This window comes from Balaenoptera musculus, chromosome 1, assembly GCF_009873245.2.
Source record: "Balaenoptera musculus isolate JJ_BM4_2016_0621 chromosome 1, mBalMus1.pri.v3, whole genome shotgun sequence".
NCBI lineage: Eukaryota > Metazoa > Chordata > Mammalia > Artiodactyla > Balaenopteridae > Balaenoptera > Balaenoptera musculus.
The window spans coordinates 38,086,728-38,100,861 of NC_045785.1; the positions used below are offsets into that span (position 1 = coordinate 38,086,728).

The window sequence follows — 14,134 nt, forward strand, 5'->3', positions numbered from 1 at the left end:
TAACCTGGGCTCTGGTTCACTGGTAGAGTAACCTTGATGATCCTGGGACATTCCAGGGCTAAGCCCTGTTTTGCCTCTCAGTCACTTCTTAGAGCTAACTGCTCTGCCTTTGTGTGTGTGTGTCTCTGTCTGTCTGTCTGTCTGTGCAAAGTGGGGGGAAATTCATCACAGAGCAGCTCCCCCAGCTCCAGCGTGCCCAGTTCTCCAGCCGGCTCTGGGCACACACGGCCCAGCTCCCTCCACGGTCTGGCGCCCAAGCTCCAACGCCAGTACCGCTCTCCACGGCGCAAGTCAGCAGGCAGCATCCCACTGTCACCACTGGCCCACACCCCTTCTCCACCACCAGCAGCTTCACCCCAGCGTTCCCCATCACCCCTGTCTGGCCATGGAGCCCAGGCCTTCCCTACCAAGCTTCACTTGTCGCCTCCCCTAGGCCGGCAACTCTCACGGCCCAAGAGTGCGGAGCCACCCCGCTCACCACTACTTAAGAGGGTGCAGTCAGCTGAGAAACTGGCGGCCGCACTCGCTGCTTCTGAGAAGAAGCTAGCCACTTCTCGAAAACATAGCCTTGACCTGCCCTACCCTGAGCTAAAGAAGGAATTGCCACCCAGGGAAGTCAGCCCTCTGGAGGTAGCTGGGACCAGGAGTGTGCTGTCTGGGAAGGGGGCGCTGCCAGGGAAAGGGGTGCTGCAGGCTGCCCCCTCACGGGCCCTAGGAACCCTCCGCCAGGACCGGGCTGAACGGCGAGAGTCGCTGCAGAAGCAGGAAGCCATCCGGGAGGTTGACTCTTCAGAAGATGACACTGATGAGGGGCCTGAGAACAGCCAAGGTGTACAGGAGCCAAGCTTGGTACCTAACCCAGAAGTGGGCCAGGATCCACTCCTCAGAGGAGCAGGAGCAGGAGCAGGAGAGGGTGAGGAAGAGGATGCCTTCTTGCCCAGGGATCCCAGGAGCCAGGGCCCAGTGGTCCCAGGCCTATTGACAGGGGTCACACTGGGATCTCCCAGAATGGAAGGCCCTAGTGTCCCCCAGAAGAGGCTTGGGATCCTACAAGCCTTTGAAGAGGCTGCCAGCTCCTCGTCATCAGCCCCCAACCTGGGTAGGGCTGGACCCACAGACCCCATCCCCCCTGAAGGCTGCTGGAAGGCCCAGCACCTCCACACCCAGGCACTAACAGCACTTTGTCCGAGCTCTTCAGGACTCATCCCCACCAGTTGCTCCACTGCCTCCACCTCTGGAGAGCTGGGCCCGTGGTCCTGGAAATTCATTGTTGAAGGCCCTGACAGGGCATCCCCAACCAGAAAGGCAACAATGTTAGATGGGCTGGCCAGCTCCCAGGATTTGGAAACTACAACTCCAGTCCACCCTGCAAACCTGTCTCCCAGACAGGAGGGGAAGTCATGGCCACCCAGTGCTCCTGGGCTGGCCCATCTACCTTGTGAGGTTCCCAGCCGGAGCTGGCTATGGGAGCCTGAGTGTACACAAAGAGAGGAAGAGGAGCCAGCCCTGGGTATCACCAAAGTGCCTGATGCCTCAGGTGACAGGAGGCAGGACATTCCATGCAAAAGCTGCCCCCTCACCCAGGAGCCTGGGCCCAGCCTGCTCCAGAAGGGCCGAGACCCAGGGGGCCCTCAGAAGCATCAGGACTTGGCATTGGCACCCGATGAGCTTTTAAAGCAAACATAGAGGTTGTTTGCCATTTCTTGCACTCAGTCCTGTGTAATACACGCTCTTGGAAACTATCTATGTCTTTGGCTTTCTTCTTTCCTTCAGTCAATACAAATGTAACTTAAGGTCCTGTGTTGCTGCTGAGAATGTAGTGATGAATGAGACGCTGTTGTGGGAGGGTGCCTAAGCCAGCTAGGCTTCCCAGAGACTAGGGCATCTGAGCTCAAACCTGGAGGACAGATGATAGGTAGTAGTTTGCTAGGTTAGAAGAGTGGGGATTAGTGTGAGAAAGAATGTCCAGACAGAGTACGGCACCTGCCATACACCTGGCATATTCAAAGAGCTGAAAGTAATTCAAACTGGAAATGGGTCTAGTGAGTCAGGCGAGGGCCATATCTAAGAGTCTTCTAGGAGTTTAGACTTTCTGTAGGTGACGGGGAACCAGAGAAGGCCATGTAGCAAGTAATATTCCTGCTTTATAGAGAAGGGGACTCAGGTTTTCAGACATTAATGTGAGCAAGATCATACAGCTCTGGGCAGGGCTAGGATTAGAATCTAGGTCTCTCTTGACGCTAGAACCCACATTTATCTCCTAATTTGGAGTGCTCTTAGCCAGTAAATGAGAAAAAGAGGTAGAGGGAGGTGAAGGGTTGAACTTGGGATATATTTAATTTGAGGTACTTGTGGGACATCCAGAAGTTTGGGTGCATGGGTCTGGAACTCAGTAGGGAGATCTAGACTGAAGTTAGAAATCTGAGAGCCATCAATGTATCAGTAGTAATGCACTAGCATTTAAGGCAAAGAAAGAAGACATCGAGGAAGAGTCATAAAATCCAAAAGTAAAGAGATTTTAAATGGAACGACAGCTTACTTGGTAAAATGCTGAGAGGCCAGGTGAAATACAGAAACTGCCTTCCGTATTTAGTCATAAACCCTTAATGTTTGTAGCCAGTCAGCCCTTCTTGGGCTGTTGTCAGGTAGGCCTTAGCACTGGATATGGACATTGCTGACGTGGGCAGCCCCCAGTGGGTAGGACTGCAGTTGGTGAGTGGGTGGGTGGTGTGGAAGGGAGGGGGAGGACAGCTGTGGGACCATTGTTGTTGGAGGAGTCAGGAGATGGCATCCCAGGGACAGGGGGTAGGGCTGTGGTAGAGGGCCTCCATGGCGATGCAGGACTCGCCAAACTGCTGTCTTGCACTGACTGTTCCGTAATCCAGTGCCTAGGTCAGAAGGAGAGGCATCAAGAGGCCTAGAGACAGGAAAATGCCTCTGGGTACTGGCTGGGCGCGACATGCATCCTGCAGCTCCTCGTCACCCTGCGTGGGGAAGGCTGTGGCCGCCAGAGGGCGCACCCTGCCTGTGGTGGCAGATGTCTGGCCCCTCAGCCTTCCAGGCCCCTCTTGAACCTGCCTTCCTCCTTCCTTCAGTCATTCACTGACGGCAGATCCTTGGACAGCCTGTCCGGGACACTGGGAACACAGGTAACTAGTTGCCTGGGGCAGCCCCCCATGTAGGTCAGGATCTGGTTAGAAGCACCATACCATAGGTGAAGGGGGATGTGCGGGCACATCTTGCAGCAGTTCCTGGGAGGGAGGACCTGCCCCCCTAGGGGGTTGGAAATGGGAGGAAGGAAGGGGTTTGAGAAGAGTAGGCACAGAGATGCTAAGCATCCTGTAATGCTTAGGGCAGCTGCCCCAAGTGCCAGTGGTGCTCCCCTTGAGAAACACTGCCAGATTAGCCTGACAGGAGTGAGGAGCTTCTGGAAGGTAATTCTGGGAGTGGTATAATCAGATTTAGGTTTTAGGAAGATCACTGGCCGCAGTGTAGAGAGGCTCAAGCGGAGTAAGCCGACCAGAGAGAAAATGATGTAGTGACCCGTTGCGGTGGTCTAAACTAGGATGGCAACAATGAGGAGGTGTCCCCAGAAGGCGGGGAGGTGTAGGGAGCTGGACGCATAGATCTGGCAGCCATCAGCCAATAGGTGGTAATTAAAGCCATAGGAGAAGATAGGGATTGTACAGAGGACATGTGCAGAAGGAAAAAGGAAAAGGTCCAAGCCATTGGGGTTAGCTGAGTGGAGGGAGCCAAATGAGTAACTGAAGTAGGGGATGAGATCCTGAACTTGGGAGAAGCCAGATGATTTTAAGAATTTTGTGATTTACCATAAGAGCAATTGAAAGTTATTTAATGGTTTTACACAAGTTCAGATTTGGGTGTTTTTTTGTTTTTGTTTTTTTAATATTTTGGCTGTGTTGGGTCTTCATTGCTGTGCGGGCTTTCTCTAGTTGCGGCGAGCAGGCTACTCTTCATTGTGGTGCACAGGCTTCTTATTGCTGTGGCTTCTCTTGTTGCGGAGCATGGGCTGTAAGCACATGGCTTCAGTAGTTGTAGCACACAGGCTCAGTAGTTGTGGCGCACGGGCTTAGTTGCTCCGTGGCATGTGGAATCTTCCCAGACCAGGGATTGAACCTGTGTCCCCTGCATTGGCAGGCAGATTCTTAACCACTGTGCCACAGGGAAGTCCCTTTTTGGTGTTTTTTTGTTTGTTTTGTTTTGTTTGGAGTTTAGTTTTTTTGTTGTTGTTTTTTTGTTTTTAGTTCCCTGACCAAGGATTGAACCTGGGCCCTGGCAGCGCAAGTCCGAGTCCTAACCACTGGACCACCAGGGAATTCCCCAGATTTCTATTTTGAAAAGATGACTCTGGTTGCTATAATGAAAATGAATTTGAGGGGGCAAGAATGATAAAAGGGAGGCCTTCCAGTATTGTTAGAGATAGTGAAACAGTGAAGTTGGAGAGAAGTTGGATATCTTTGCTATTTAGAAAGTAAAAATTGATATGGGTTGGTGGTGGGTTTTATGTAGACACAAAGCAAAGGTATCAAAGATGGCTACATTCCTGACCTATATAACCAGATGAATTATGTATTTCCATTCACTGAAATATGAAATAATGAAAGAACCAGGGCTACGTGGTGACCCTGCATTCAATATGTTGCATGTGAGGTACCTCGCAACATAGGTCTGGGCAGGAGAAACAACGATGGGTATGATTGGCCTAGAGATGGTAGGTGAATTCATGGATGTGGATAAAACTGCCAGGGAAAAAGGCATAAGTGAGGTGGCCAGAGGCGCCCAAGAGACTTACTTAGAGTCCAGGAGAATTAAAAGGAACAGTCAGAGATGCAGGAGGAAAACGAGATGAATGATCATGGAGTCAATAGCAGAGTTTTTCAGAGTAGTCACAATGCTGGTTACTTAAGACATCAAGGAGAGCAATTTCAGGTAGTGGTGAGACCCGTACTGAAGAGCTTGAGGAGGTGAAGAAATAAAGACAAACTCAGATGTTTTTTTAAAAAGGTTAGGCTCTGAAGAGATAAAGGATTGAGTAGAGACTGAGCAAGTGGAGTGAGAGACAGCCAGCACGTTTAAATGGATCATCCAGTTGAGAGGGAACAACAGAGAACTCACAGGAGATTCCTGAGAAGATGGGAGAAAACAGGATCCAAAATACACATGGAGAGACTAGCTTATAGTTGGAGGAGGGCTACCTTTTGTAATTTGACAGGTGAGAGGGAGAGGAGTTAGTTAGGTGGATGCAGACCAGTTATAGGTTTGGTGGTAGGAACGTAAGGGAATTCATAGCCAAGCATATGTTTACTCATTTAAGTAGACAAAAAGTTTGCAGTCCTGTGGGACACCCAAGGCCCCATTTGAGATATCCCGCCAGCAGGTGGAGTTCAGAAGAGAGGACTGGGCTGTAGATAGATAGGAGCTTGAGCATCCCATGCTGAGAGTGGGAAAAACTCTCAGAATTAGGGGAAATCATCCGTGGTTCCTAGCAGTGGCCTTGAGGGTGCTATGTAGCTAAGTGCACTGGGGAGGAAGGACGTAGGCAAGGTCATTTAGAACAATAGATTATTGCCCTTCAGTCTGATTTGTAATTCAGTACACACGTGAGTGGGGCCTGAGTGACAAGGATGAGAACTGCAGTGCCCTTTGCCCACAGTGCTGGTCACATGTTTGCTGATTATGTTCCCAACATGTAGGAACCTCAACAAAGTGTGGCAGGAGGGTGACGGCCGGGGGCAACAAGAGGACAGGCAGACTGTTAAGACAGCCCACACCCCTGCCCCCACAAAACAGCATGCAAACACACTGCTGGGCAGAGACAGGTATTAAGAATCAATTAAGTGGCCTTTCTAATAGGAATGGGGTGAGGACAAAAGGGCTCTCACGTTTAACTTTATCAGGGTTAGTTTCTGAGTCTCCGTGTGTCCTGTGTTGGTGGACAGGATTCTGGCATCATGCCTGACAGGCTTGACTTCCTCTTCAGGGGAAGAAGAGAGCCTCTGGTAACCCCAAATCAGCCCCAGGACTGATCTTGATCTTTTGGTGCCATGGCAGAGAAGGTTTGGGAGCTTCGGGGCTTTTCAATACCCCAGTCCTCTTCCTTTTGCCCCCCCGCCCAGCCCACGCCTCCATAGCATGAGAACAAAAAGGTGCTTTATTGCAATGTCTTTATTGCATTACTGGAGCAAGTTGGCCAGACTGTCCCCACTTGGGGAAGGTAAAAAACAAAAAGACCAAAAAGTATCTCCCCTCACCTTCCCCCCACCCTCCCCCACAACTGCACAGCAATGTCTGAACACACCTGGTGACAAGAACAATTTGCAAAAGTGGTCTAGGAACTACATTATGAATTGTCCCAACACAAGACATACAGTTGGCTTCCTTGTAAATCCGATATTTTTACGTAACTACATGAATTTTTTTGACTACACCAAAGACAACAGAAGAATAGGTTTTCACGAGTAACAACAGGGCACCAAAGTCACATGCTGGAATTTGTAAGGAAACAAGGTTGTCTGTCACAAGTGGCTGGAGCTAGAGCAAGGCTGAGCAGTTGACAGCAGAGGGCCCAGCCAGGCCCCCATCTGGACCCTCTGCTTTGAGGCCACTGAAGCCTCACACAGATCTACTAAGGAGTCTTAACTGGCAAGAGACCACCTTGAATAACCAGTAATTGCCCAGATGCAATTCTTGGCCCAAGAGGACCCATGAGGCTGGTTCCTTGCTGCAAGAGGAGACCGGTGGAAGACACCACATTGGCTCTCAGAGCTTCTGCAAAGCACTTGAGGGTCCAAAATAAGCGGGGATTCCATCGAGGCTTGGAGACAGAGTAGGGGCTGTAATCAGAAGTCCTCAAACTTGACCAAATCAGTGGTAAGGACACCACTAGCCTATACAGGCCTGAGGCATGGCCAAGGCTTAGTTAGCATCTATGGCCAGATGGAGACAGAGCATTGTTCTGTGATGAAAGCTCAACCTGGAAAAGATAGGCCTCTGACCGGTGTCCAGCCAGCCCCAAGCTGCTTCCGTGTTGGTGGCCAGCTTCTCTAGCCTGGAAAACAATGAGCCCCTCTGGTCTCGGTCTGTCTCTTTACCCTCTGCCTCACTGAGGCTGCAGTTAAGATGCCAAGAGAGAATCCCAGGGCCCAGATCATGGGATAACACACAGAGCTAGGTTCTGATGAAGGAGGCCAAGACCTGCTGCCAAGACCATGGAGTAAAAGAGCTGCATACTACCCCTCCAAGTGGTTAGCAGACTGGTCCCTATGCCATTTCCACTGGTCAAGATCAAGCAAATCACATGGCAACTACTCAGAAAAGATACTTTCCAACTTCTCAAATGATCCCTAGGTCTTAGTTCCCACAAAGCAACAAATTCAGTAATGAAAAACAGGGAAGAAAAAGTGAAGGAATGTATGACTTAAAAATGAGTAGCCCTTCTCCACTAGCCAGCCCAAGTGTAAATGGTAGATGGCGCTTGCGCTCTCCCTGCACACCCTTAATGCTGCCTGATAAGGAGCAACACATGGTTCATCCTCATTCTCCTTTTCGTTTATTTTAAGAGATATCCAGGACACACTAAATTTTAGTACCAGAAAGAAGGGATTCCTTGCACCCAATCTTGAGCATCTAGCTGCTTAAGCAGGTTCAACAATCTGGCAATATGGGGAAGGGATTCCAGTGGGCTATCAACTAGTTAAGGGCTTAGGTCAGAACAGTGACACTTGGAGGGGGTTTCATTTGTCTGCCTCACCCAATCCTGAGACTGCAACGTAACCAAGGAAAAGCCAAAGATATGCCCCTTTTCTTTCTATCTTCACTGTTAGTAACTCTGGAGGTTCTCCCCCAAATTGTTAATCTACGTCTATTTCTATGTCATGGTCCATTCTAGATCCTGTCACCAAGATAAGTGCTCAGGGAAAGCAAAATTTGTTTCTTTCATCCCAAAAACTGGAGTTTCCCTAGGTGTAAACCTTATTTATTCACCAAGACTCAGATATTGACTTCTGTAGCTCAGCCAGGATGCCTGACTGCACAGCTTTGGGTTCAAACAGCTGACTCACTCGAGCCTATTATGGCTCTAGGATTGGCTCAGAGGCAGCTGGACTCTATCTGTCAAACGAGTGTTGACTGAGGAGGGTGGAGCATAATGGAGGTAGGAGTAGGGGCTGCCTCCAGCTCCATTTGCCCAGCTTCACTCAGCTGGAAGGCTTAAACCACATGAAGCAGAGGATTCCTGGCCTAAAATCAGGGCCACTGGAGCATGAGGACAGTCTGTGCACATCATCTTAATGGCAGGATCACAAAAAAGGCAAAGAAAAAAGCTTCCAGATGGCTTCGGCTAACAGTCTAAACTCCAAGCCATCCCTTCCTCTCCTTGCAAAAGTTTCAGAAACCACTGTATGGAAGCACATGGGTAATGTGGTATGACCCTCGCCCTGGAAACCAGAGCCCTTGGGCCTGTGATTTATTGAAGTCCCTGACCGCAATCTGGCTCCCTTCCAGCTACAGCCTTAGCCACCTATGGCTCCCCTGGGCCCTACCCAGCAAACGACAGGAGATGACGGGAAATTAAACCATGCTGACTATTTCTGCTGGGCATTTAAACTTGGGGAAGCACATATAAGAATGTTGTTCTACATCATTATTTGGTATATCAAGCCATCTAAAAGCACTGGATTGCACCTTTTCTTTACTCATACACACAAGTTACAAAGGTTTCAAACAACAGATCATTCTTTAGGCTAAGGAAACACCACACAAGTACCAACTTCATTTTATGATTCAAAGCTCACCAGCCCACAAAAAGAACACTATTCCTCATCTCAGAGAAACAAGGGCAGGGCAAAAGGAGTTACACTGACCAATTTTAGTGTTTGCTAAAACTAACAAATTCTCTAGTTTTACTTTCAAGTTTTGGTACAGAAGTGTGCATTCAGATACTAGTGCCGCCTTCTTCCATCAGACCTTAGTCTGGCAACAATCGTTTTGCTGGGATCAATTTGGTTTCTAAACATAATGCTTCTTTAAAGGGAGGAGCTACTGAGATGCTGACGCCTAAACGATGTTGGTTAAGTACCTTCGGTTGAAAGTTTTTACCCATGGATTAAGATTCTTTAAATGAAATCCCAAGCCTCCCCATTTTCCTTTGGTTGTCTTTTTCACCAAATGCCATTCTACCACTGAACCAAAACCACCGCCTTGTTGGGAGGAAGAGAGAAGGGCCATGCCCCACCACACTCTCAGAGCGACATGGCCTCTCAGAAGAGGACATGGACTCCCCAGAGGCTTCCAGATATAACCCTCACCCCCATCAGGCCTAATGTGTTCTGTTGAGGGTGCCTGGCTAAATAAAACAAAAACCCCAAGGAAACAGACTTTCCAAAAAACAGCATCTGCTCCCAGCTTCCTATGTCAGTGCAGCAGTGAGTCCCAGAGAACCCCAGGCCCCATATGCCCCCATTCTGGCCGGCTGCTGCTCGGCCTCTCCACTTCACATTCACAGAATCACTTCTTGTGCAAAACAAGCAGTCTACGTAGAAAGAATGCCCTCATAGTCTAATAAAAACTGTAGAAAAAATGCTAGAGAGCCACCGCTCTTCCCACTCCCTCTTTATCTGCAGAGCGAGGGCATCTGTGCGTGGACAGGGTAGGCAAGCCTGACGTTGAGGGAGTCATTGTGCTGGACGAGGGATGTCTGCTGGTAATGGAGCACCAGCTCCTTCAGTGAGCTGTACAGGTTGTAGGGCTCTGCAAAGCCATAACCCCGAGCAGTGCTGTAGATCACGCAGTGCTTCACTTCCCCATCAGCACTGCAAAGATACAACACACAAACACCACAGGGAATTAAGGCAGATAGCAACAGATAAAGGGACCCTAAATGAACAGAAGTCTGAGAGCAGTTGTTCTGCAAAGGAGAAGCAGAAGCTTTTTGTCAATCAAAGCTTGTAGGATATCACACCCATGTGTCCCCCCACCCCTACAGACTTGTCACAGAGATACCCTTCATTTCCCAAGACCTGGTAGCTAAAATGGATGGCTGCATTTAATCACTCAGCTCTGGACCTCCATTAGGCAAGAATGCACTGCAGGGGGCAAAACAAACCAAAAAAAAAAAAATTAAGTGTGCAAATCAGTGGTTTTTAGAATATTCATAAGGTTGTGAAACAATCACCACTATCTCACTCCAGAATATTTTCATCACCCTAAAAAGAAACCATATATCCATTAGTAGTCACTCTGTATTCCTCCCTCCCCCTAGACCCGGGCAACCACTAACCTACTGTCACTATGGATTTGCCTACTCTGGACATTTCATATAAACGGAATCATACAGTATCACTCAATCTTTTGTGTCTGGCTACTTTCACTTAATATACCATTTTCAAAGTTCTTCTGTGTGGTAGCATGTATTGATACTTCATTTCTCCTCATGGCTGAGTAATATTCTATTGTACGGATATGCCACAATTTGGTTGTCCATTCATCAATTGATGGGACACCTGGATTGTTAACACTTTTTGGCTATAGTGAATAGTCACATACAAGTTTTTGTATGGACACGGGTTTTCAGTTCTCTTGGATATATACCTAAGAGGGGAACTGTTGAGTCATAAGTTAAACTTCTTGGGAATTCCCCGGAGGTCCAGTGGTTAGGACTCAGTGCTTTCACCGCCGTGGCCCTGGGTTCAATCTCTGGTCGGGGAACTAAGATCCCACAAGCTGCGTGGCATGGCACCCCCCAACCTCGCTAAAAAGAAAGTTAAACTTTTTGAGAAACTGCCAAACTGTTTTCTGAAGCGGTTGCACCATTTTAAGTTCCTGCCAGCAGTGTACGAGGGCTCTAACTTCTCCACATCCCTGTCAACACTTGTTATTGTCCATCTCTGTGATTACTGTCATCCTTGTGGTATCTCATGGTGGTTTTGATTTACAGTTCCCTAATGACTAATGACATTGAGCATCTTTTCATATGCTTATTGACCATTTATATATCTTCTTTAAAGAAATGTCTACTTGAATCCTTTGCCCATTTTTAATTGGGGCACTTGTCTTTTTATTGTTAAGAGTTCTTTATATATTAGACACTAGTTGCTTAGATATATGATTTGCAAATATTTCCTCCCATTCTGTGGGTTGTCTTTTTTACTTTCTTGATAGTGTCCTTTGATGCACAAAGTCTTTAACTACGGTGAAGTCCAATTTATCTTTTTCTTTTGTCGTCTGCGTTTTTGATGTGTTAAGAGACCACTGCCTAATCCAAAGTCACAAAGATTTATACCTAATGTTTTCTCCTAAGTGTTTTACCTTTTAGCTCTTACATTTAGTTCTATGATACATTTTGGGTTTTTTAAAAAATATTTATTTATTTATTTTTGGCTGCGTCGGGTCTTAGATACAGCACACGGGATCTTTTCGTTGCAGTGCATGGGCTTCCCTCTAGTTGCAGCGCGCAGACTCTAGCTGTGGTGCACGGGCTTAGTTGCCCTGTGGCATGTGGGATCTTAGTTCCCCAACCAGGGATCGAACCCGCGTCCCCTGCATTGGAAGGTGGATTCTTAACCACTGGACCACCAGGGAAGTCCCTAAGATACACTTTGAGTTAATTTTTGTATATGGTGTGAGGTGGGGGTCCAACCTCATTCTTCTGCATGTGGCTCACCAGTTGTCCCAGCACCATGTGCTGAAATGACTATTTTTTCCCCTTTGAATGGTCTTGAGACCCTTGCTGAAAACCAACTGACCATAATTGTAAGAGTTTATTATTTCCTGGCTCTCATTTCTATTCATTGAGCTACATGTTTAATCTTATGTTAGTACCTCACAATTTTGATTACTACAGCTTTGTTGTAAGTTTTCAAATTGGGAGGTGTACTTCAACTCTTTTCTATTCTTTCAAGGTTATTTTAGCTGTTCTGGATCCCTTGCATTTTCATATGAATTTTAAGATCATCTTGACATTTCTGTAAAAAGCCAGCTCATACTGTTTATAGGGATTACACTGAACACATAGATCAATTTGGGAAGTACTGCCATCCATGAACACGGATGTTTTTCCACTTATTTAGGTTTTCTTTAAGTTCTTTCAATGATGTTTCATAGTTTTCACTGTATAGCTCTTGCACTTTTTTTTAAGCCTAGGCATTTTAGCATTTTTTATGCCATTATAAATAGACTGTCTTCATTTCATTTTCAGATTGTTCACTGCTAGTATATAGAAATACAACTGATTTTTGGTATCCTAATCTTTTAACCTGCAACCTTGCTGAACTCATTTACTAGCTCTAATAGTTTACTTCTTCCTTTCCAATCTGGATACCTTTTCTTTTTCTTGCCTAAATGCCCTAGCTAGAACCTTCTGTACAATGATTAGGAGTGGTGAGAGCAGACATCCTTGTCTTCTTCCTGAGCTTAAGCATTCAGTCTTTTACCACTAAGTATGATATTAGCTGTGGGTTTTTCATACCCTTTATCAGGCTGAGGAAGTGCCCTCCTATTCCTAGTTTATTCAGTGTTTTTTAACATGTAAGAGTGTAAAACGCTTTTTCTGAGTCTACTGAAATAATCAGTAGATTATTGTCAGTTGATTTTTGTCCTTAATTCTATTAATATGGTTTATTACATTGATTTTTTAATGTTGAACCTCTTGGCATTCCTAAGATGAATTCTACTTAGTCATGGTTTATAATCCTTTTTATATGCTGCTGGAGTTGCTTTGCTAGTGTTTTGTTAAAGATTTTTATGTCTATATTCATAAGGAATATGCCTTCATAAAATGAATTAGGAAGTGTTCTCTCCTATTTTTTGGAAGAGTTTGTGAAGGACTTGTGTTAATTCCTTTTACATATTTGGTAGAATTCACCAGTGAAGCCAATTTCTTTACTCGTTAGAGTTCTATTCAGAATTTCTACTTCCTCTTAAGTCAGTTTTGGTAGTTTGTGTGCTTCCAGGAATTTGTCCATTTCATCTAGGTTGTTTAATTTGTTACCATATAATTATTCATAGTATTCCATCATTATTTTTTTTTATTTCTGTAAGGACTACAAGTAGTGTCCCCTCTTTCATCCTGATTTTAGTAATTTGTGTCTTCTCTCTCTCCCGTGTGTGTATGTGTGTGTGTGCAAGACTTTAACTAGAAGTTATTGATTTTGTTCATCCCAATTTCTGGTTTCACTGATTTCCTCAATTGTTTCCTTTTTAAAAAATTTTTATTTATTTTATTTATTTTTGGCTGCATTGGGTCTTTGTTGCCGCGCATGGGCTTTCTCTAGTTATGGCAAGCAGGGGCTACTCTTCGTTGCGGTGCACAGGCTTCTCACTGCAGTGGCTTCTCTTGTTGCAGAGGTCGGGCTCTAGGCACGCGGGCTTCAGTAGTTGTGACACGTGGGCTCAGTAGTTGTGGTGCACAGGCTTAGTTGCTCTGCGGCATGTGGGATCTCCCTGGACCAGCGCTTGAACCCGTGTCCCCTGCATTGGCAGGCGGATTCTTAACCACTGCGCCACCAGGGAAGCCCTCCTCAATTGTTTTCTATTCTCTATTTTATTTACTTCTGTTCTAATCTTTATTATTCCCTTCCTTTTGCTCGATTGGGTTTAGTTTGCTCTTCTTTTTTTAGTTTCTTAAGGTGAAAGAAGGGTAGGTTATTGATTTGAGAGCTTTTTTAATATAAATGCTTACAGTTATAAATTTCCCTCTTAGCACCGCTTTAGCTGCATTCCATAAGTTTTGAATTTTGTGCTTCTCTTTTTAACTCGAAGTATTTTCTAATTTCCCTTGTTTTCTTTTTTTGATCTATTGCTATTTAGGAGTGTGTTATTTATTGTCCACATTTGTGAATTTCCCAAATTCCCTTATTTTTACTTTCTAATTTCTTTCCATTGTGGTTATAGACAACATATTTTGTATGATTTCAACCCTATTTATTGAGACTTGTGGCCTAACCTGTAGTCTAGCCTGTATAATATTTCATGTGCACTTGAGAAGAATGTGTATTCTGCTGTTGTTAGATGAAGTGTTCTAGAGATGTCTGTTAGGTCTAGTTGTTTTATAGTGTTGTTCAAGTCTTCTGTTTCCTTGTTGATCTAACTGTTCTATCTCTAATCAAATTTCTTACCC

At 46.1% G+C, this 14,134-nt stretch overlaps 2 protein-coding genes across 9 annotated transcripts in view; one reads left to right on the forward strand and one right to left on the reverse strand.

Annotated features, from left to right (window-relative positions):
- The window catches only part of MAST2 (microtubule associated serine/threonine kinase 2), a 210,179-nt gene extending 208,437 nt beyond the window's left edge, over positions 1-1,742 (forward strand). For all 8 annotated transcript variants that reach the window (XM_036857653.1, XM_036857668.1, XM_036857658.1 and 5 more), the window contains one exon: positions 152-1,742. In XM_036857653.1, coding sequence (XP_036713548.1) covers positions 152-1,686 — 1,535 coding nt within the window. In that variant the 3' untranslated portion in view covers positions 1,687-1,742. The remainder of the gene's footprint in view (positions 1-151) is intronic.
- Positions 1,743-6,216: 4,474 nt separating this feature from the next.
- The window catches only part of LOC118901944 (phosphatidylinositol 3-kinase regulatory subunit gamma), an 86,827-nt gene continuing 78,909 nt past the window's right edge, over positions 6,217-14,134 (reverse strand). Inside the window, exon 10 of the mRNA XM_036865795.1 lies at positions 6,217-9,830. Within this exon, the coding sequence (XP_036721690.1) occupies positions 9,632-9,830 (199 nt within the window). The 3' untranslated portion in view covers positions 6,217-9,631. The remainder of the gene's footprint in view (positions 9,831-14,134) is intronic.